The following is a 22,538-nucleotide window of genomic DNA, read 5'->3' as shown; positions in this document are numbered from 1 at the left end:
CGTGACGTATAATAACCTACAAAAGCAATGACCCATAGGACATGCAATGAGGTCGAACATGATGTGTGACTGGTGACAATCTTCAAAAAGGTTATGGATGGAAAAAACTTTTGGGAAATACTTGGTTCTCAGGCAAAAGTGTACATCTGGTTGCTCATTTTCAAGCCCGAGAAGTGTCATTTCCGGTGATCTGGGGGTATCAAAACCAGAAATTTTCTTGTACGCTCCACACCAACCGATGGTGGCGCTCCGCTTAGATAGTAATTCGCGCCCCCCGGGTTAGAAAATCCTGGATACGCGCCTGGTATGCCTTCACAATTTGCCCCTTCCTTGGCAAATTCCACAATTTGTTACTAAATATCACCAAAGAAACGTCAGAGACTTTCACCGAAAGTAGTTTTTACTTTTTCAAAATGAATTAGCTAGACGGACTGCATCCGTAATGAAATTTGGTTTGCCGATAAAAAAGGAAATCAGGGCTGTAGCAACCAGTTACTATATATACATTTACACATCTACATATAGGCCTATATATATATATATATATATATATATATATATATATTTATATATATATATATATATATATATATATATATATATATATATATATATATATATATATATATAAAATATCACGATTTATGCTAACAATTTTGGGGATGAAAGTTGCTAAGCGCCTGCACCCAAGCAAATGCCCCCCCCCCCTTCCCAATATTTGAAACAAATCGCCGCCCCTGTCAAAAGCTCTGCGAGAGCTCGCTTTCGGGAACACAATACAAGAGGAGAAATGAGTTTTTGTCTTCTCTTTTCGTACTATATCTCTTCCTCCCTCCCCCTCCCCTTCCCCTATAGATGTCACCATCAGATATATTTCTAGCCATCCGGTCCTTTCAGAAAGAAGTACTTTCTCTCGTCGGTGAGTACTTTGATCAAAGTAAAAATTTTATATCCAAATATTCAATAAACCACCAAAGCAGGTGTTCATTTGTTAGCTGAAATAAGTTGCCAGTAGGTTTACATAATCAATCCCTAGACCATCCAATTATAGGTGACATTATAACTAAGTATCCATTACTCCATTTGGCCTCCATTACTCCAATACTCCATTAATCCATTTGGCCTTATCTGTATAAATTGCCCAAATTGAAATATATCAGGACTTCTACTTTGGTAAGTCTAGAAGGCTGTTGTGTGTATTTTCTTACGTATTATTATAACAATTCCACAAAAAGAAGTACTGAAATGGTTATAAGAGTTGTAACTCGACCAAGTATTTTGTTCAGCTAGAATTCGAGCTTTAAGTTTGGGAGTCAGGACAAATTAACATGAGTGTCTATGACTTGGGAATCTCTGTTATAGTATTGATCAGGCTAATCCTTGAATTGATCTCGTCCAATTTATCTAAATTTGGATCAATGAGACCAGTCCATCATGACTACCACGTACATGACTGGTGAACTTTCATATCCTCCTTATTTCCTCACTAAATCATTTGCAATCATGCTTAAGGCCTTTCTTTTAATTAGCCCTTCTTTGTCAGATTAAGAGATGGTACTCCCGATAGCATAGGGTAGCGTGGGTAAGCAGATAGGGAATACTGATCTTGCATTGAAATTTAGTAACGGTTTGGCTAGTAAGCCTTCAAATCAGTATCAATAATTCAAATAAATGGTTGAAAAGGTTAAGATAATTATCTTTATTTATTCTTCCATATTCCTGAATAAGTGATTTGAAGAAAAAAAAATGAGTTCTCTCAGGTAACTTACAAAGTGGTCATGTAAAAAAGATTATTATAAAACATACTGGAAAACATCAACACTTTAAAAGTATTACTATTGCTGTAATTAATTAAATACTTCAAAGAACCAATCACAAGTGAAGTCAAGATGTTTCCAGTAAGCTCAGTCTAAAGTACACGCATGTTTCCTGACATTAAAAGTATTTGCCTTGAGTACCATTGTTCTGAATGACTTAAATGTAGGTGTTACAAAATACAAATTCCCAGCCTGTTCTTTAGATGCAAAGTTAAAAACTGGAGTTAATACGTTCCAAGGATTCAGCAAATGAAGTTAGCTTTTACAGACTTATATGTATTGCATGCTACAATATGACTTTCTCTTAAAAGGAATGTAAAAAAGTATCAATAGTAGATGCAAGAGAGATCTCATGAAGTGTTAATATACAATGTGCATTGGCAATTATAGTAAATTGCCTAAAATATCAAAATTGATTACAAATAATGACAAAATGAACGTGAACCAACCATTTTTTTCTAAAGGGTAGGGATTTGATATCAGAACCAGAAAGTCATTGTGAAACAAAATGATGACTTTTCACGGCACAACAAGTTGGCACAAAATGCCTGCCATAGTTAATAGAGGATATCTATCAGTTCATGGACCAAAAGAATATGTTAAATGCTGAAAAGCTTCATATGGCCTACTACTAACAAAAACAAACATAATTGTAAACATGTTAACAAATTGAGGTAACATTTTGTGTTTTGTGTGTGCGAGTGTTATTCCAGATGTAATATTGTAGTTTCTTGGGGGATTTTTTGAAATTTGACAATGCGAATATAAAGTGAGTTTGGTACGTTTATGCTTAAACAGTATAACAAAGTTCTACCTTCCAACTTTCATGAGATTCATAAGAATAATATTACAAGTCGAATTGTATCAGTCATAAACTTGCTCGGCTGCTTAATTCTCTGCTTGAGACTTGTTAAATTTAAATTGTTTGATCTCTTTACCATTTCTAAGTAGTTGATAATGAATTCTTCTTTTCTTGATCATTTTTCCCTACAATAAGACCTCGAATTAAGCTATGTTGTAATCAAGTCTCCACCACATCAATATAGTTGTTGGTAATGACGTAATAGTGTAATTTTATGTACCACATGGCAAACGTTTAATGTTATTCTTTATAACCTTCTTTACTTAAGTTACGTATGTAAAGAGTGTAAGTTACGTATATAAAGAGTGGAACTGAAAATTTCAATGTAATGTCATTCAGTGCATTGATAAATAATTTAAAACAAAATTTTGAACTGCAAAATTGTAAGCAATGGTTATATCGAATGATAATGGGCGTGATTCCTGCAAGGCCACACGATATGCAAGGTATCCATTTGAAAATGCGCCCTTTAATACGACTGCCATTACAGTTTACCTGCCTCAAGCATGTTAATAGGCTCTCGCAGTAGATCACAGGCAATTTGAGCTGTGCAAGTGACTTTGCCACGCTCGTTTCCTTTGCTAGGCTTGGCGAATAGATTTCGTAAAACACAGGCTAACGTTCCAGACTAATAACCTTGAAAGATGAAGAAGTGGGCAGTGACGAAAAATGAACTGCTTTCTTACTAAAGGGCGGTTTTTCAATGCATAGCTTCTGACTAGCGACCCCAGAAGAAATGTCAATATAGGAATCATTGAAAAATTAAGGCAGGGTACCTCAGTTTCTATATCGCAGGAGTTGTGATGCTGAGGTGACTGGTTCAAATCCGTTCCATAGAAATTGTTATTTGGTCTTTTCCATCCAAATGAGCATGTGTTATAGTTTTGTTACTCAATGTACTTGAACATTATACCTACTTAATCCAATCCAAGAATGTTGCACTTATTTTTTTCATAAACTTCAATCGTTCATTCAGTACCAATGTTATAAGATCTTCGTTGATACCTGTACTGATTTATATTGATCTGGCAGTTACGTGGCTGATTTATACTGATGTGGCAGTTACGTGGCTGATCTATACTGATGTGGCAGTTACGTGGCTGATTTATACTGATCTTGCAGTTAGCAGTGGCGTCAGTGTATCATCATCTGGTACCTTCAGTTTCCTTTCTCTAGCCTTTTGACAGTCTGTACCCCTGCAGTAAGATAAATTGCAACAGTTGCAACGAAATGTGAACATAGATCTACGTTACAACGCAAATAAAGTTTAACATTGTTTTACCCAATTCTATTCAAGAAAATATAGTTTTGACTTTGCTGGTTTGAGCAGGCTGCAGCGATGTCATCTATAATTCATTCTTAAAAAGATATTATGTAATATATATATATATATATATATATATATATATATATATATATATATATATATATATATATATATATATATATCAATTACATATGGCCGTCACTGCATCCTATTTGATATACACAACCTACATAAAAATGTGTATCCTTTGTTTATCTAAAACCCATAAGTAGTATATATCATGCTGCTTCATGGGGGGAGGGTGGGGGAGGGGTGGGGTTTGAATTAGCATGATGTATACTACTCCCTTGTTGGTCAAGCCTGTCTATATAAAAACAGTCCTCCTCAAATTCACTCAAGCATTAATAATGGGTTACTTGATAGCATAAACTACCCCAAATACTGCCATAAGGATTCATCCTTGAGTGCACCAATTTAATTGACCAGTCACCACAAGTGCTCTCATGGCCAGTACTACTTTCTGGTGTGTGATGACAAGTTTGGCTTGACACTGAAATGATACACTGTGTGTTTAATTGTGAAATTGTGCAGAAGAGCGTTCAGTATGGCTAGCATTACCAACTCCGGTAGATATTCAATCTCCCCTGTTTTTGGCCCAAAACAGGGGATTTGGGTGGTATTTGCTATAGGCAGAGATTATCGTAATGATGGGGATTTGCGTATGTTAACTCACTAAATCACCAATTGTACGAAAAAATACACATAAAAATAACTTACTGCCATACTTCCCGGAATTCGCTAACCTGTATGAAAGAAGTCAATCATAAATGACAGCTGTAATTTTATTGTATGACAAAATAATTCAAATTTCAAAAGTATACGGCTGTTAGGGATTTGTGAAATCACATTGTCAATCAAATTAGATTAGAAAATATGGAGTAATCAACTTAATGTTACCCTTAATATTACTTTTTCATAGTAATATGGGTTAATAGAGTAACATTAAGAAGCTAATTGTTTGTTATGCCTAATGAATCCGTGAATCACTATGTGTTTTCTAAGATCTAGTAAGCAAGCCTTATGTTACTTATATAAAGACAGCAAAACTCAACATTTCCTATTTGCGATATGTAATCTATTCTTTTGTGTTCAACGTGCACACAGCGACCATCTTTTTTTGAATCGTTCATTTCAAACGTTATTATATTTCTATACATGCCAAAAAATGTTCAGATTATTTTGTAGGTTAATGATCAATCTCCTCCATTACATTGTTCATCGAGATTAAACCAATGAATCCTTGTGTATTGTAATACATTATACTTCACTACCTACCTCCTTGCTGTAAACTGCATCTGTCACATCGAGCGTACGATCATCATACTATAAGTTAGATAAAATAGGAAGGTTTATGAGCTTTACCAATATGACGTCACAAAATCACTCCAACAGTTATGAGGTGAATCAAGAATTAATTTTCTTTTCAATTCAAACAAAGAAGGAAGTATGCTACAAAGAAAAATGTTACTTTGGGATGAATATCAGCGATGCTTGGGATTAAAGTTATATCAATAATATATGTCATGTGACACTTTGACGACACTCTGATGACGTTAATATTCAAACTGCAATAAGGAGCACGTACAGTATCTGGTAATTACAGGAGCAAAGGTGACAAGAATGAATGATCTATCAACTGTTCTTTGTTGCCTATCAACCTTTTTGATATTTATGTAACGGTATCGGAGACTGACGCTGATCAAAAGTTAATGCAAAGACTATACGATACTGGACACACACGCAGCAGTTGTAACTGACAGTGCGAAGCAATTGATTCTGGATTCGAAAACTCAACTGTTGTTATACAGAAGATAATTGCATGAGGTTTTCATCTACTACTTTCAGGCAAGATGCACGACGGTACTGCAATCAATGTTAATTTAATGTACTTGAGTGACCACAACAAAAAAAAAAACTCTGAAAACTAACCGGTTAAACATTTTAACTAACCGGTTAAACATTTTTCCATATTCCCCCTGAACTGTTAATTGAAAAACAATCATTCGATACGAACACTGGTCAAAGTAAGGTTACACAGACATTATGTTATTCTGCGTAATTTTCTTGTTACTTGATTCAATATGTGAGTCCACCTCAACAATCTGAGCAAAATATATTGATGCATCTTACCTGTCAAACTGTTCCTTTCTTTTATTGATTCATTTTTTAAATCACTTAACAGTCGTTGGGGAGTTGCGATTCTTTGAATACATTAATACTTCTTTCCAGATAATTATATAACCAGTTGTCAAGCAATAGGTTAGTGAAACATGTTTTAATAAGTTCTTAATACTCACCATCCATCGACCAGATTCAAGGTTGAGGTCATAAATTTTGCCACTATCGTACGGTAACCAAGTGACTAAAATGAAAGAGGTTACAATGCCATGATTAACAAAATAAAAATAAAACATGATTATTTTACTCCCAGACACCCCAATGACCTAGGTACACTACAGCCACATAAGCCTTGAGCAATTTATTGTGAAGAGACTGTACAAGAATCTGCTACACCCAGCTATTTTACATGATTACATTAACATGTAGAACATGCGCAAAACAAGGCAGAAGGGCAAGTTTTGCCACCATTCTCTGTTCTGTTATCGAGTGAAAAATGTAACTTTCATTTATGAGGAAAGCTTTGAAACAGGATAAACCAGTTTGTGTATCATTGTTTCTTTAAAACATTTAACCTGACATTCTTTAGAAAAGCATATCATTATATTATAGTTAGATCATGGTCTCCCCTTCACTGGCATGTATCATGCAAAAGGCAAACGTTTAATGCACAGCATACAGTATGTAACATACTGGATGTATTTCATGTAAACCCTGATCTGGAGATATTCCCAGTCTTAAATTACCCTCACTGCATAATATTATTGTAACTGTAGAACATCCTGAGGGTATCTAATACTAATTCAGTCTGGTTCTTAATTCCTCACCATATCTCTGTGGTGGTATGTTTATATTTAGACACCTAGTGTATGTATAATTGTCTAGCAGTGACATACACTCTGAATACAGAAGTCAAAACAACAACATCTCAGCCAGCTGTACCACCTCTCTTGAGTCTTGTATCAAGCTTATGACTGCATGTAGCATGTATTAGAATATAAGACTAATAACCTTCCCAACCATACCATGAATAACATGTCCCAACAGGGGATTGTTTCCTTAGGTAGCCTCCCTGACCTGGTACGAAACAGCAGAGGGAGACTGTGGATGCAAAGCCTTCACATCATTCAACCTCATGAGCTCAACATTCAGGAAGGACATGACTAACTTTTCTTCTGTCCCCCCCTTCTCCCCTTGTCCCCCCTGTCACTCCTCTTCCCTTAGCCCTCTTCCACTCCTTTTTTTTTCTCCACACATTTCTGTCTGTGTCCTCCAGTTTACTCCCTATCCTGTTCCCTTAATCCTCTCTTTGGATCTCCTACCTCTCCTCTTCCCCTGTTGGTTTCTTTCTACTCTCCATCCCTTGTCTATTAATCCTCTTACATCTATCTCTTTGTGTTCACCCTGCTCATTAACCTGTTTGTATTCTGTGTGTGTTTCTGTCCCTTCTGTTACTGATACTTTTCATTTAGCCTCTGAAGAAGTTCCTGCTACTGTAGGATTGAAATGTCAGGCCAACTTACTTTTACACATTCTCTTACACAGGCTCCTTAGTGGATAAGCAGCATGCTAACAGTTTTATTTCATTTTGAATATAAAACAAGTTAGAGGCTTGATGTCTCCATCATATCAGAATCGTCTATAAATATACATCCTTTGCTTGATGTTTCACACATTTAGTTTCTTATTTTAATGATAACTTCAGGCAACCAATGATAAGTAATACAATTTACATTATTGACTACAATGATTGGCTGCTGTAATAATAGTAATCAGTACCAGATCATGACGTTAATGCACCAACTGTCGATATTGATCAATCGACAGAGGTTAACCTGAGCATTCGCATAAAGTACCTTTCACTTTCCTTGACTTCAATATTGAAGGAATATCATCAGCAGCAATAGACTGGGGCAACAGACAAAATAAGAACCTGTGAAATAAAGCAGAACCATGAGTTGATCAATTGCCTGATCACAATTCACAAAAAGTTATCAGATATTATTTTTGGTAAATTTTTCAGACGATTACTGTCAATGACCTGAACGAGTAAAGCATTGACAATAACACAGACGATAAAGCTAACCTGTATATCATATATAAACAAGGAGTAAAGCTATTCATTAGAAGGAAAGTCATTCAATGATATAGCATTTGTTTTGGGAAATATTTGAAATATATCTTATTTTCTGCCAAGTCCCTAAAATGACAATTAACCCGAACAAAGCACCACTCCTCACGATCCAAATGTAGAGTTTAACAAACAAGGCGAAGGTAAAAAATGGGTCTGTAAATACTCACTTCAGAAACAATAAAGTTCTGTCCTGTGAGAGTATCTTTCCACTTGGCAAATAGTGATAAAACTTTGTAGGTATTTATGCCTATTTAAAGTGTGAAAGTGGTATCTAGGTACGCATTACTAAGATACGATATTCATTGAAATACTCACATTAGCTTTTCCAATCGCTGTGAATGTTGTGCAAACATCAATATGCCAACAACCTCTGTCTCTGTCAGTTCTCTTCCCTCCTCATATGTATCTATCGATAGCTTCTTTAATGACACAGGACAGGACAATTGTAGCCCTGAACAGAGGATGATGTTACCAGCGTCAGCCTTGGAGAAGGATTGTAGAAGCTCCAGATGGAAGATGGGGATCTGAAGGAAATTAACGTACCATTCAATCAACATTGAAATGATTTAGAGCTATATCGATTATTTATACGATTATAACCTACTGTGGCCAGTAACTTTCCTGAAGGTATCACTTATCCATCTTAATACTAGCATAAATCCACTCTTCGCATTATTACGATTAGGCTCAAGTTTGTTTATTGAAATCTAACATTATTATTAACAGAAACAACATTTTTCTTCACCATTTTTAATATGGGTTGATCCAACTTCTTTATCTAACATAGTACACAATGTATAAAAAAACAACAGTAACACTAAAATGAATAAATGCATGAAACATAAAATGGGCAAAATGACTGATATATGAATGATAACCAGGATGAAATATGGACTGTTAGATTAGGAATGTAGTGAGAAAATTTCTTCATATGAATTAGTTATGTTAAACGTCCTGTTGTTATTGTGTCAAACCAAACACCTTATGAATTATAGATATATTGTCACTACAGAGTGATATGTAATCTTTTAATCATCTTATGTTATGTGTGCCACTAGCTGGAGTACTCCTTGGAAAAATAATTCATTATGATATGATTATCTTATGTGTACATTTAGCGTGAAAGTTAGTACACTGTGAAGAACAGTATGGTTACTAGGATTAAAAGTTTAACAGCGTTTGAGTCCGCTCAGAAAAACTTGCGTCCCTATAGTCCTCCATGAAAAATGCAATGTAAAATACCTCTACAGGAACACATAATACTGAGCTATAATGAACCCTGAAAGCACATTGGCATATAGGTCTATGCCATGCACAAAAAATCATCAAATGATAAACCTGTAACTATTATACACCAACAAAATGACTTTCAAAGTTCCGAAGCGAGGAATTTAACCGTTGACTAGTTACCATATATGCTTTCCTAGATCACACAATCCATACTACTGCATGGTAAACAACTTCCTTACAAAGCGTGTGTGAAATGTTATAGGCTATGCATATGCTGTGAATGTTGGAAATTCATGTTAAGTAATAGGAGTGCTTAGAGAGAACATGTAAAAGTAAAAACACTGCACGTTTAACTCATTTGATTGAGCCCCTTAAATTTTGTAGAAAATATAAATATATCTCGACGACACAAGAACACATCCCTAAAGGCCTAGAACTACTTGCTCACAACTTTTTTGAAGCCCTGTCGTAAGTTACCATTAACAGTTAACCTATGCAATGTTATTCGTAAGTTTGATTTAAAATTGAACAAAGTTTTCCCTTTCCTCAACAACCATTGGCAAGTGGCCCAACCCCGGCCAGTTCCGACCCATTGCCCTTACAGTATGTAAATAACTCTTCACACAAAGTCCAATAAAAACTCAAGCTTCAATAGCTAATTTTGACGATGCATGAATGTTGCACAAGAAAAATAAATCAGTAGGGCACATGGTCAAATACAGTGCGAAAACCTTTGCAACAAAGAAATTACTGTGGTGTGAATGTACATATTACTTGAGCAACTCTCAATGCGGAGAGAACAAGCGTACTGTGAGGTGAAAATAATTTTTTAGTTTCCGAGATGTTAGGTTCCTACAAAATTCCTAACTTGTCTCAACTCACAAATTGTTTTGATCAAAACAATGACTCAAATATTACGTGATATCGTAGAAAAAAATTCAACCAAAATTTCATACCATGACTGTCAACAGGGCCTAATGTTATGATATTTGAGTGCACACATATGATAGCTAATAGCACAAACATTGTCATCTCTACACAGGAAAGTAATGTTATAATGTTGTTAATTTACATTATTTGTGTTCATTGAGCACTACAGACACAAGAATGTTTCCAGACAATGGGTAAGGAACTATTAGCCAATCAAATCATGGGAAGTTTTGAAAAGAACCATGACCACTGTTTGCATGTAAATCTCTGTAATGTAAATGTTGTAATAACAAGGTACGGAGTTATAAATCAGTACCTTGTGGTTGATTGCTATTATTTATTTGCTTTAAGACAAATTCAATCATCAGACTGATTGGAAGAAATTTTGGTTATCCTGAGGTTTGGAAAATAATGTTCATTCAAAAGATATTCATTCAAAAATTTGTTTTGTTATGTTTTGCACATAGACCTAGTTCTGAGTGTGTGTACTTAGGGTTTCCATCCGCGAGACGCAATGCGAAGTGTTTGCGTCCATCTCTGGAACTTTGCGTTCCGGATGCAAAATCCTGTATTCGTAACACTGTTGAAGACAATGAATCAAATTTGTTAAATAATTTGACTGCAAAATGCAAAATGATACTATGGTATCTCAAAAAACACTTAATAACATAATAGGTATGACATATCTAGTACATAATGGGGATGATGTATTTTGACATATCTAGTCCATCATAGGGATTTTGATATTAGACTACTGACTTACATCATTGTTAGATGCGTTCTTCAGTAGCTGCAAAGTACAATTCTGTTGTAATTTACTATCTTTAGTCCAGATCTGTAACCTCTCTGAACACAGTGACTCAATAATATTGATATTATCAACCTGAAAATAAACACAAAATGAAGCAGTGTAAACTTATCTAGATCTGTTTTTACTTTTTTTACTATTCTAATTGTAGCATCATTGGTATTACTATAGCTTAAAGAAAATCCATTGTTATGAAAATAAGTCCAAAACACATCCAGCAAAACGTCCTTTTGATACTACCAGACTTACCACTATGTACAGAAAAGTTAAAATACTCTCAATAGAAAAGAAACGTCATACACGGTTACCTTGAGTATCTTCAGTTGATTAATGATCTGAATTAATTAGTAAACAAAAATGTCCAATGACCAACTCATATTTTAAAATATTGTTTCCACAATCTAGAACTACACATTATTTTCCCTAAGCTATGTCACAATCTCTGTCGTTGTCTAGTGGTTGTCGGCATTTACACTACTTCCAACTTGTTCTGCACTAATGGACACGTACACAATAACAAAAAGCCCTGGCAACTAAGAACAAAAGAATCATACCTCCCAATCACCAGAATGGAGATTCAGGCTGTAACCGTAGTCTCGCCAGTATACTATGATGACAAGTATGTAAAAATATGTTAAATTTAAAGACATTTCAGGATTTATGAAGGAGAGGAATTAACTTTTTCACATAAATGAAACGGATACCTCTACACTAAAAATGGAACACTTAAGACCTATAACTTTGAATTTGGTGCTTTTCATCCAATAAATATGGCTTGACTTAAAACGACATGATTTCGGTGTTTAAACTTAAAGTAATGTTCTTAAACAAATATCCTAAGTATAGATTGGTTAATAACATATTGCCATTACAGTAGCTTGTACCAAAGGAATGTGTCGAGCAGGACGAATCATTTAGGCGGTTAACACTTACTGCTCCTGAAATCAATGTAATCCTCCTGACAAAGCAATTTATTTTGTCATATTTTCTACTTTTGCATCATTGTTGCTTTTACCAAAGGCTTACAATCTGCTCTTTGCACTTCTTATGAAAATGTTACAATATATTATCTCTTATATCAGCTCCTAAATGACTAGATTTTATCAAATAATCAACCAATACTGACAGAATCGATAGTTACTTTTAAGTTTCCTAGATATCATCTCTGCATTGATAGACTCTTGAGAGGGCGAAAGAGGCAGCAGACATTCACTGAACCTTTGAAGTAGAAAGGAAGAAACAAACCAACATGAGAGAAAGATAGCAAAACAGTGGACATCATTTTGTGGACATCATTTCTGTGGACATCATTTTGCTGTTTAATATGAGCAAATGAGCCCATAACTGCAGGAAGGTAATAGTGTAATATACAGTATGTTTAGGCTCATCCTTAGGTCGTGCTAGGAGTCCATGAAAGGAATTGGTGTGCAGACAATCAGATAGATTGTAAAATAGACTTGTTTGTAATACAATTCCACGCACAGTATATTGTCCTCTGTTTTTAAGAGTGGGGGATTACCTCATACTACCACATTACTGATTAAATCCTCCAAAATTCATGAAGAAATTTGTTGGGTTCAATTACACCTTGGCCTCTTTGATGATACTTATCATATCATGTAAGACATATTCCCAATGATATATGAAAAATATTCTTACCTTCCAAATTCACAACTGTCATTGTTTCTTTTGGTTATAATTAATACCGTGATGGCTAGTCATACCAACATAAACAACTCATCTTTTTTCATGATTGTAACACTAAAATTTCCGATTACAATGTATTTCTTGATGGTACGTCATTTCTAATACAAGTTTTGTCAGAGCTCTGTGTTTATCTTTATTACTTTGGTTAATCAGTTATTTTAAATGTAACAAGAGAGAATACTTGTAGGTACATAGTATGATAACAAAAAACATGAGATTCAACTTACGACAGCTCCTTAACAGACTGACAACGAAGCGCAAAACCGAAGATGTTTGTTAACTGTATCTCTGATATTGCATACGGTTCATTTCCTTCCTTCTCAGTCTCTATGTGTATCTTTTCTACTGTCACTAAAGGACAGAGAGAGAGGCCAGATTGGAGTAAAATAGTGTATCCATCACACTCCTTGAAGGCCATGGTCAGGTGAAGGCAGGCTATGGTAATCTGTTAGAGAAATGAACAAGGTTAATGTATTGTAGTTATCCTCTAGTAAAAGAATCATGCTACATTATGAACGGATGGAGGGTTTTATGTAATTGAGTTAGACCAGTGTTTCAATGAAGTGTTTTGAGAAACTTCTTCGTAGCGAAATATTGAACTGTAGTCCATCACTGGACAAATACCGATTCGCATATCGCAGTGGTAGATCGGGTGGGGATGCCCGCCTGCTTCTGGACACTATTCTACGTCAACATGTGGACACTCCTAGTAATTATGCAAGGACTTGTTTTATGGACTTCAGTTCTGCATTTAACACCATTTGCTGTTATGAAGACCTCACAACTAAAACTCAAATTATTCAATATTTTCAAGGTTTGGATTGTCTATGTCATAGTGTGTTCGTTTATTACTGGCAGTATGGCCACATGAAAGCAATAAATCAAGTGACACTATTGGTAACGACATTGACACTAAGTGTTGTTAGCATTTGAAATTGTTTACGTTCGTATGGTCATTAAGTCGTTATTTTGGGATTCAACCTCTGAAGATATGTATACAGTTGGGAATCTGATCTCAAGAATCGATTGCTATTATATAACTTTCAAGAAATGCAGTGCAAACTGGAAAAATCAAAACAGGACTTGGCAGAAAAATAAACCAAGCACTTAAATACATGAGAGGGCAAAGGTCCGAATCCCAGTGGAGGCTGGAAGTTTTGCATTGTTTTTTGTAGGTATAAGAACACACTGATTATAATTATATTGTACAATAACAGTACAAGACCGTGACCACATGACCACAAACCTGAGGAAATATGTCTTGATTGCAGTGAAAGAAAATTACTTCACCTGTGTTGCACTCGCGAATTCCAAAACTTGTAAAGTTGATCTCTGATGTAGTTGACTGTCATCGCCATGCACGTGGACCACTTTAGAGGCCAACTTTGTGATTGCATCAACAACATTCTCATTTTTATAGTCTTGTTCCAGCATGCACATCATAGCAAACTTTTTATGTTTAAGGTTGTTTTGCAGATAATTTACAATTTTACCTGAAGCAGTCTTATTAAGACCACAGGCAAATCTGTAAACATAGTGAAGTTCAAAAGGATCCAAAAAACGGAGCAGTTCAGCTACACTCTGGCTCTCTGTTGTGGCAGAGGTTAAAGATTCTTGAGATAGATAATCAGCAATGTAGTGGGCAGCATACCACTCACAGAACAATTTGTGGAAGAATCTGACTTCCTTTTTGTAGAGAAATTGATCACCAGTCAGTATTTCTTCCTCAAAAAATATTCCAGTATTAAGATACTGCTCATAAAAGTCATCCCCAAGTCGTTTTCTCAGGGAAGTACTATCCCACACAATCAGTTGGTTTCTACCGTTCAATGCCTCAAAAGCAACCTTGTTCAACTCATCATGTTTTAAGTCAAAACATACCTTTTCAATTGGTTTGTTCATCAAATGACTATGTAAGCAAGCTATCACATTACGAAAGAAGCTAGTAACGCATTTGAATGTCTTCAAGTCTTTGTTCTCGTGGCTCATGTGAGCAAACAAAACAAACAACAAACGAACTTGACACAAGTCACCAAGTAGAGGGTTTCGTTGGAGTTTAAGTATTATTTCCCTGGCAGCTTGTTCGTCACCGTGTACAACTGCTTTCTGAATATATTGATCTCGGATGTCCTCGTTGAAACCTGTTAAACGTATTCGATCACTATGCGGTGCAAATTCTTTCGGTAAGTAGAAAGGCCTGGTAGTCAGAATGACGTCTATATCCTGCAACATTTCTCTCCGAAGGATAAGAGAAATATCAGTCTCTTGATCGTCTTTATCAGGGTATTCGTCAAATCCATCCAAAATAACCAATACACCTGAACAATTCTTTATGATTGATTCCACTATAACCTCACTCAGATCTGAGTCTCTGGGTAATATAAAACGACGTATTGCTTGGTATATTGACTTCACCCCTCTCAGTTGTCTTAGCCGCAGGTAAATAAGTACCGGTACGTTACTTAAAGGGGATTTTGGAACTCTTTGGCACCAATCGTATGCAAGCTGTAGTGTCAGTGTTGATTTTCCGGATCCAGGTTCGCCCTCTATAATTTGCCTACCACAATTCTCAGGTTTCTTTAGTAGTTCATGATGTGACTCTAAAAGTTTCCACATTTTGTTTCCATGTGCTTGTTGAACTAACCGTTCAATGCCGCTATAAACATATACTTTATCAACACAATACATTCTGTCTCTGATGTAAGGCAATGGTTGTACGGAGTGATAAAGTATCTCATACTTTGCCTTTAGTTCCTTGATGAATTGTTCCTCCTCTGTAGGAAACCAGAAAAGTGTGATTAGTGACAATCTTATTTTATATCAGGAACAAATTCAATAATGAAAATGGTCTGATGAAAGTTTTTTTTTTTAATTGGGAATGTCATTATTGGTAGCTGCTCAACCAAATTTTGTTGTAGAAAATGTCTTGATATGTTAATTGAATTGCTTAACTTTAGATTCGTTCTCAAACTAAATGGTTATTTGAACAGCTGCTTTAATTGCAAAGAGACAACCGATTCCAACATTTGGCAAAGATGTGTAAAAAAAAAAAAAATTCTTGGCTCAGACCATTTGAGAGTCATCATTGGGTCATAACTGTTATCTGAAGTGGGGCGCATTCTGATGTATTCAGAATGTTCATATCTTATTTTCATAAACCACATAAGGAACCGTGAAATTATTGTGTCATTTATATACTGTATCCCCATTTGGTAAAGTTAACTGCAACATGAATTTGATATGACAGCAATAAAGTCACTGGAATCAGTTACATTATTATACATTATCATTTGTAGAGGATATGTATGTTGAAATTTATTTTAATTTATGCGTGGTATTTAACAGTATCTTAAAGCAATTGAAGGTATTGTTTGCAGCATTCACTGCACTCAGCTTGCAATAACTTGTACATCAGACTTACCAGGTGTGCGGTGAGTCTTAGTCTTGGGCAACATCTAAACAAGAGAGAGGTAATGATACTTTCAAACATATTATCAATAAAATTATCAATTTGAAGTCACTATTTGCAAATAATTTGACTATGTAACTAACATTTTCTATTAAATAGGATACAAGTTAACATAATATGTTTGATGTTGCTAAGTAACCGTAGGTTATACCTTATTCTTATATAAATGTACTCAGAGTCTACATGGCAGTCAAGCTTGCCTATAGAAAAACTGTCCTCATCTAATTCACTAAAGCATAATAATTTGTTACTTGATAGCATAAACTACCCCAAATACTGTCATTAGGATTCATCCTTGAGTTGACCAGTCACCTGTATGATTGCAAACACAAGTGCTCTAATGGCCAGTACTACTTTCCTGTGTGTGAAGACAAGTTTGGCTTGACCACTGAAAAAATACACTGTTTCTTTTAATCATGAATTTGTGCAGAGAAGAATTCAGTATGGCTTGCATTACCAACTCAGGTAGATATTTAATCTTCCCTGTTTTTGGCTAAGACCAGGGGGAATGGGGTGGTTTTTGCTGCAGGGATGATCGTAATGTACATGTTATTCTCAACACAAAACTGGTAGGGAGAGGATTTCCTGACAGTTGCGTGTATTACTTATATCTTTTACAACATGAAACTATCCATTGGTAGGAATGCTAAATATTTCAAATGAGTATAATGTTAACTTGTTGTTGCAACATATTATGTGTATCGATTAATTCAGTTGTTCACTTCCGGCATCAAAAATGCTCAATAAATATAGGTAGCGCAAGTTAATATACAGTAGTATATTTTGTTTAATCATGTGTAATCTCTGAGTTTCCCACGTGTTTGGTGATCATCAGACAAGTCACACGTTTGTAACCATTTTCTTTATGGTATGTACCGTGACTGATTAAAGTAATAGATTACGAAATCTCAGCGCCTGTTTCTTTACTTAAGTTTATCTATGTGTTACATTCTTTGCGTGTTATTGCGAGATTAAAGGCTCGTCGTTACTAACATACAATCATCCAAGCCGCATTTGTTTCCATACCACCACCAGTCCTCAGTAGGGAATATTTAAGTGCCCCCGGAATCTTAGACTGAATTAGCGTTACAGTATGTTTAACAGCTTTATATATTTTGCTTCCCTTGATCTTATATATATTTTCAGATATTACAGTCTTACCTCTTCGTCTTCCACAATTTTCCTCCGACTCCTTCGGAAGTTTAACACTGCAGGAATAATTTATGTAAGGTTAATTAACCAGAATGCAAAGATGCATCGTGGTTTCGATGATGTAACATCAGCAGTTTTCTTCATGAATCTGACATCATGTACAGTGAGGGTGTACAACATACTTGAACATAGTAATACAGTGAAAAGCAGTGTGATGTGAAAAAAAAAAGAAGTCACAATGACAGAGGCTGTCCTGAAATTACCATTCACCTCAACAACAGGCATCTTGTACTAAATGTGATAGATACATCAAGATACTAAATATGACATCTGTCCTTGTTGAAATATTGTGTAAAACATGGGTCTCACAATTTGACACCTGGTGAACTCAAACGACCACTGACCTCCGCCCAATGTTGTACAATTACATACCAAATATGCGATCTGTCCAAGCTTCCCTCATGATATTATGTTAGGAAGGTGTGTTAGTGTAGAGAGACAGGTAAGAGGGGAGTGAAGTAAATGTTTGGCATTTGTTGTCTTCATATGACCTTAGACCTCCACCAAAAACAGTAATAGGCTCCTTAACTTGTCCAAGGTTCCCTTCTTGCAAGATCATGTTTACAAAGCTTTCACCATTTGACCTGTTTTCCCCAAGTGAACCTTGAGCTCCACCAAAATCAATGGGCTTCTTTCACTCAATGCAATACACCTTCATACCAACTATGCGATCTGCCCAAGCTTCTAATATTGAGATATCATGTTTACAAGGTTTTCATAATTTGACCTCTGATGACCCCAAATGACCTTCCACTTCCCCGACAAAAATGAGCTTCTTTTAATCAATAAGGTTCTTCTACACATTAAATATAAGGTCTGTTCGTCATGCTTTCCTTCTTGACACATCATGTTTAAAAGGTTTTCACAATTTGACCCCTAGTGACCCCAAATGACCTTTGACCTCCACCAAAAACAATAGGCTTCTTTGACTTAATTTGGTACTTTTACAAATCAAATATAAGGTATGCCCATGCTTCCCATCTTGAGATATCGTGTTTAAAAGGTTTTCACAATTCGATCCTTGGTGACCTCAAATGACTTTTGACCCCCACCAAAAACAATAGGATTCTTGTACTCAATGTGAATTTAAGCTCACCAAATATGAAGTTGGTCCGACCTTCCTTTCTTGAAATATTGTGTTTACCAGATTTTTACAATTTGACTCCTCATGACCCCAAATGACCCTTGACCTTCACCAAAAACAATAGGCTTCTTGTACTCAATGTGGTAAGTCTACACATTACATATGATATTGGTCCGAACCATCCTTCTTGAGATATCATGTTTACAAGCTGGGCATCACAAACGCGCACATGTACACAAACGCCATCATCAATGCAACGGTTACTATTATCATCAAAATAAAAAACATAAAAAATATAAATTTAGATAAAACAAATAGTTGCTATACTTTTCTGTTAGTCAATAAGGATAATATAGATGCAATGAATACAAATAGAATACAAGAAAATAGCTGACAAACTTTGCTATATATTGCAAAGTAATTGTGCTATGCACCATGGTACAGTACCTTTCATACAGACGACCAAAACCACCAGAATTAGAAGTACTACAATTATAATTGTAACCACAGCAACTTTCGATGAACCCAAAGTCCCCTTGTTGTCTGTAAATTGGAAAAACACATGTTAATTAGCAATTTGAAATTAAGCATTTGAAAATATTAAGTGAGGATCTGAAAGGGTTAACATTATCACAAAGACAACAATTATTCAATAAAATAAACTGCACTTTCCAAGTGCACATATTTCAGATACTGTAGTTTAGACTACTGTGTATCAGTATTCATCAGTGTGTGAGAAAAAACTAGCCTTTTGGCGATATAAAAAAGCAGATAAAAATAAAGTTGTTCTGATGGAGCTTAAAGTCAGATTTAGAAACCATAAGTCGGATCGAAGAAGAAGTCATTGGAGATGCAAACTAGCCATTCATTTAGAAGCACAACTTCTATCAGACATAAAATTCACTGAACATACGGGCTGTATTCTAACTACACGAGCAGGCTACTGTACCGGATCTCACAATTGCAAAATCATTCACCTCTTAGAACAAGATAAAAGAGAATATTTAGATCAACTCTAATGTAACTTCAGGTATAAAACACTCATTATAAAACACTCTAATGTGATCCCTCTTTCAGGCGCTGATAACATTTTGAAGTTTGTTGTAAGAGAAATGTCAAAGATTTCTCACTTTTCTGTTGATGTCCTTTCCAGATCTGTTAGAGATAGAGCAGGATAGTTTTCCTAAGTTCTCCATTGGAGTTTGACTTCTGGTAGTATTCCACCAACTGAACACGCCACGTTTCCTGCTCTTGCGACGTCAAGTACACAATACTGTGTATGGTCACATTCTTCTACAATTATGTATGGTGGGCTTGGATAGGCTATTCAAGAAAAAGGAGTTCTAAATTGTGGGTTTCTTTCCCGCAATGACTGGTAAATAACTTAAATACGTTGTACATTAGTCAATACGAACTTAACATGTAAAAAAGTCCATACATTAAAGAAAACATATATTAGACAGATCATATAAACGTATACGTTCCATTGTCCACAAATGTTACATTACAGTCCATTCATATAAAGTAATACCTCTGGGTGTGAAAGGGAGTAGTGCACTTACTCAATTACTACTGTAATGTCTACAGTTATAAAGTAAAGTAAAACATCTTGGTGTGCAAGGAGTAGTGCAGCACTCAAAGAGTAGTAGGAAAATTATAAAGTTATGTCATACCTCTGGGTGTGCAACTGGAGCAGTTCAGTACTCAATGACTACAAGTATCTAAAGTTATACAGTAAAATAAGACCTGAGATGTGTGTGAAAGGGAGCAGTAAAGTACTCAATGATTACTGTAGTGTCTACAGTTATACAGTAAAGTATTACCTCTGGGTGTGTAGGGGAGCAGTACAGTACTCGATGACTACTGTAGTATCAACATTTATACAGTAAAGTAATACCTCTGGGTGTGTAAGAAGTAGTGCAGTACTCAATGACTACTGTAGCGTCTATATAGTTATACAGTAAAGTAATACCTCTGGGTGTGCAAAGAGCAGAGCAGTACTGAATGACTACAGTACTGTAGTACAGTAGGTACATTATACAGTTAAGTAATACCTCTGGGTGTGCAAGGAGCAGTGCAGTCCTCAATGACTACTGTAGTACAGTATGTAAAGTTATACAGGAAAGAAATACCTGTGGGTTTGTTAGGGGGCAGTGCAGTATATACTCAATTACTACATAGTGTCTACAGTTAAACAGTAAAGTAATACCTCTGGGCGGTGTGCAAAGAGCAGTGCAGTACTCAATGACTACTGTAGTATGTAAAGTTCCTGAAAGAAATACCTGTGGGTGTGTTAGGGGGTAGTGCAGTATTCAATGACTAAGTACTGTAGTGTCCACAGTTATACAGTAAGGTACAGTAATTCCTCTGGGTGCGCAATGGAACAGTGCAGTACTGGATAGTAAGTACAGTTATACAGTACATACCTCTGGGTGTGTTATGGGGCAGTGCAGTACTCAATGACTACTGCAGTATGTACAAGTAAGTAAATACCTCTGGGTGTGTGAGGGGGCAGTGCAGTACTGAATGACTACTGTAGTGTCTACAGTTATAGGTACAGTAAAGTAACACCTCTGGATGTGCAAAGAGCAGTGCAGTTCTCAATGACTACTGTAGTACAGTATGTAAAGTTATAGAAAGAAATACCTGTGGGTTTGTTAGGGGGTAGTGCAGTAGCCAGTGACTAAGTAGTGTCAACAGTTATACAGTAAAGTCATACTTCTGTGTGTGTAAGTCCTGAGCAGTGCAATACTCAATGACTAAGACTGTAGTGTCTACAGTTATACTTAAGGTAATACTGTACAGGCTCTTGGTGTGTAAGGGGGCATTGCTGTACTCATAGACTACTGGAGTATACTGTACATATATATATACATGTACATTTCCAGTAGTCAATGGGTACAGCACTGCACCTGTAGACACCTATAAGTATTACTTTTACTGTATATTCCTAGGTCATGAGATCCACCTCTCAAAACTAAACAAAACCTTGACCTCTGATAACTTTGCGCATGAAGGTGGCACAGGGATCAACCATGGACAATTTTTATCAGTTTGGAGATTGAGTTTTTGACCCATAAGTGACCTTTTTTTTACCGTATTGCACCCCATCAGTGGGCAGGTTTTTGTCCATAAGAGACCTTGAATGATCTTGGATAGCATGACAGTTTTTATGAAAAATGTTCCCTTTGATGTGCACTTCACCCTAAAATTGTTATGAACTCCAATGTACACACACAATGTTATTGCTAAAAAGGTATCAAATCCAACCTTTGGCACCTCATAACTTACGAACCGGGTGTCCGATCGAAGCGGGAGTTAGTTTCTTCTTTAGAGCATGTATAACTCTATCATATAGTTAAATGTTGACAAACTTGTTTTTTTTTTGTTTTTTTTGTCCTGTATATATCTCCTAAATAGAGCATATATTTATAAAAAAAATAAAATAAAAAAAAACTTAATTGTATCTGTCAACTTTGCACCTGAAGGTCGCACAGGGGTCAACCCATGGACATTTTTGATCGAAAGACCATTTATGATCTGGATGGCCACAAGAAATTCAAACAACTAAAGAAGCTTATACAGGTCACCAGAGGTCAACCTAAGGTCAACGGTCACAAAGATGCGGGTCCACTATTGGATTACATTTAGTGTAACTCCCAACCTTGACGGACATTTTGTTCTCAAGTTATCACAAAAACACCTGTTTTTGACCCCTAATTGACCTTTGTTGACCTTGGATCACACCACTGTTAAGTTGAAAAATTATCCCCTACGTTATTTACAAGTATACAGTATATTACAAGTTCCAAAATAACAATCATGTCGCACCCTGTCAAT

General features: G+C 35.8%; 1 protein-coding gene across 5 annotated transcripts in view; it reads right to left on the bottom strand.

Annotated features, from left to right (window-relative positions):
- Positions 1-2,259: 2,259 nt before the first annotated feature.
- The window catches only part of LOC139970015 (NACHT, LRR and PYD domains-containing protein 3-like), a 50,043-nt gene continuing 29,764 nt past the window's right edge, over positions 2,260-22,538 (bottom strand). For 2 of the 5 annotated variants that reach the window (XM_071975534.1, XM_071975533.1), the window contains 15 exons: positions 19,829-20,021; positions 19,146-19,241; positions 17,564-17,610; positions 16,355-16,388; positions 14,224-15,707; positions 13,161-13,378; positions 12,368-12,444; positions 11,781-11,833; positions 11,182-11,301; positions 8,574-8,782; positions 7,981-8,057; positions 6,304-6,368; positions 5,282-5,329; positions 4,724-4,749; positions 2,260-3,875 (listed from right to left, as the gene is read on the bottom strand). In XM_071975534.1, coding sequence (XP_071831635.1) covers positions 3,785-3,875; positions 4,724-4,749; positions 5,282-5,329; positions 6,304-6,368; positions 7,981-8,057; positions 8,574-8,782; positions 11,182-11,301; positions 11,781-11,833; positions 12,368-12,444; positions 13,161-13,378; positions 14,224-15,707; positions 16,355-16,388; positions 17,564-17,610; positions 19,146-19,152 — 2,556 coding nt within the window. In that variant the 5' untranslated portion in view covers positions 19,153-19,241; positions 19,829-20,021 and the 3' untranslated portion in view covers positions 2,260-3,784. The remainder of the gene's footprint in view (positions 3,876-4,723; positions 4,750-5,281; positions 5,330-6,303; positions 6,369-7,980; positions 8,058-8,573; positions 8,783-11,181; positions 11,302-11,780; positions 11,834-12,367; positions 12,445-13,160; positions 13,379-14,223; positions 15,708-16,354; positions 16,389-17,563; positions 17,611-19,145; positions 19,242-19,828; positions 20,022-22,538) is intronic. The other 3 variants (XM_071975535.1, XM_071975536.1, XM_071975537.1) reach the window with 3 other exon arrangements.

Source organism: Apostichopus japonicus, chromosome 7, assembly GCF_037975245.1.
Source record: "Apostichopus japonicus isolate 1M-3 chromosome 7, ASM3797524v1, whole genome shotgun sequence".
NCBI lineage: Eukaryota > Metazoa > Echinodermata > Holothuroidea > Aspidochirotida > Stichopodidae > Apostichopus > Apostichopus japonicus.
The sequence above is the reverse complement of the archived record's forward strand: the minus strand, read 5'-3'. Positions and strand labels throughout refer to the sequence as shown.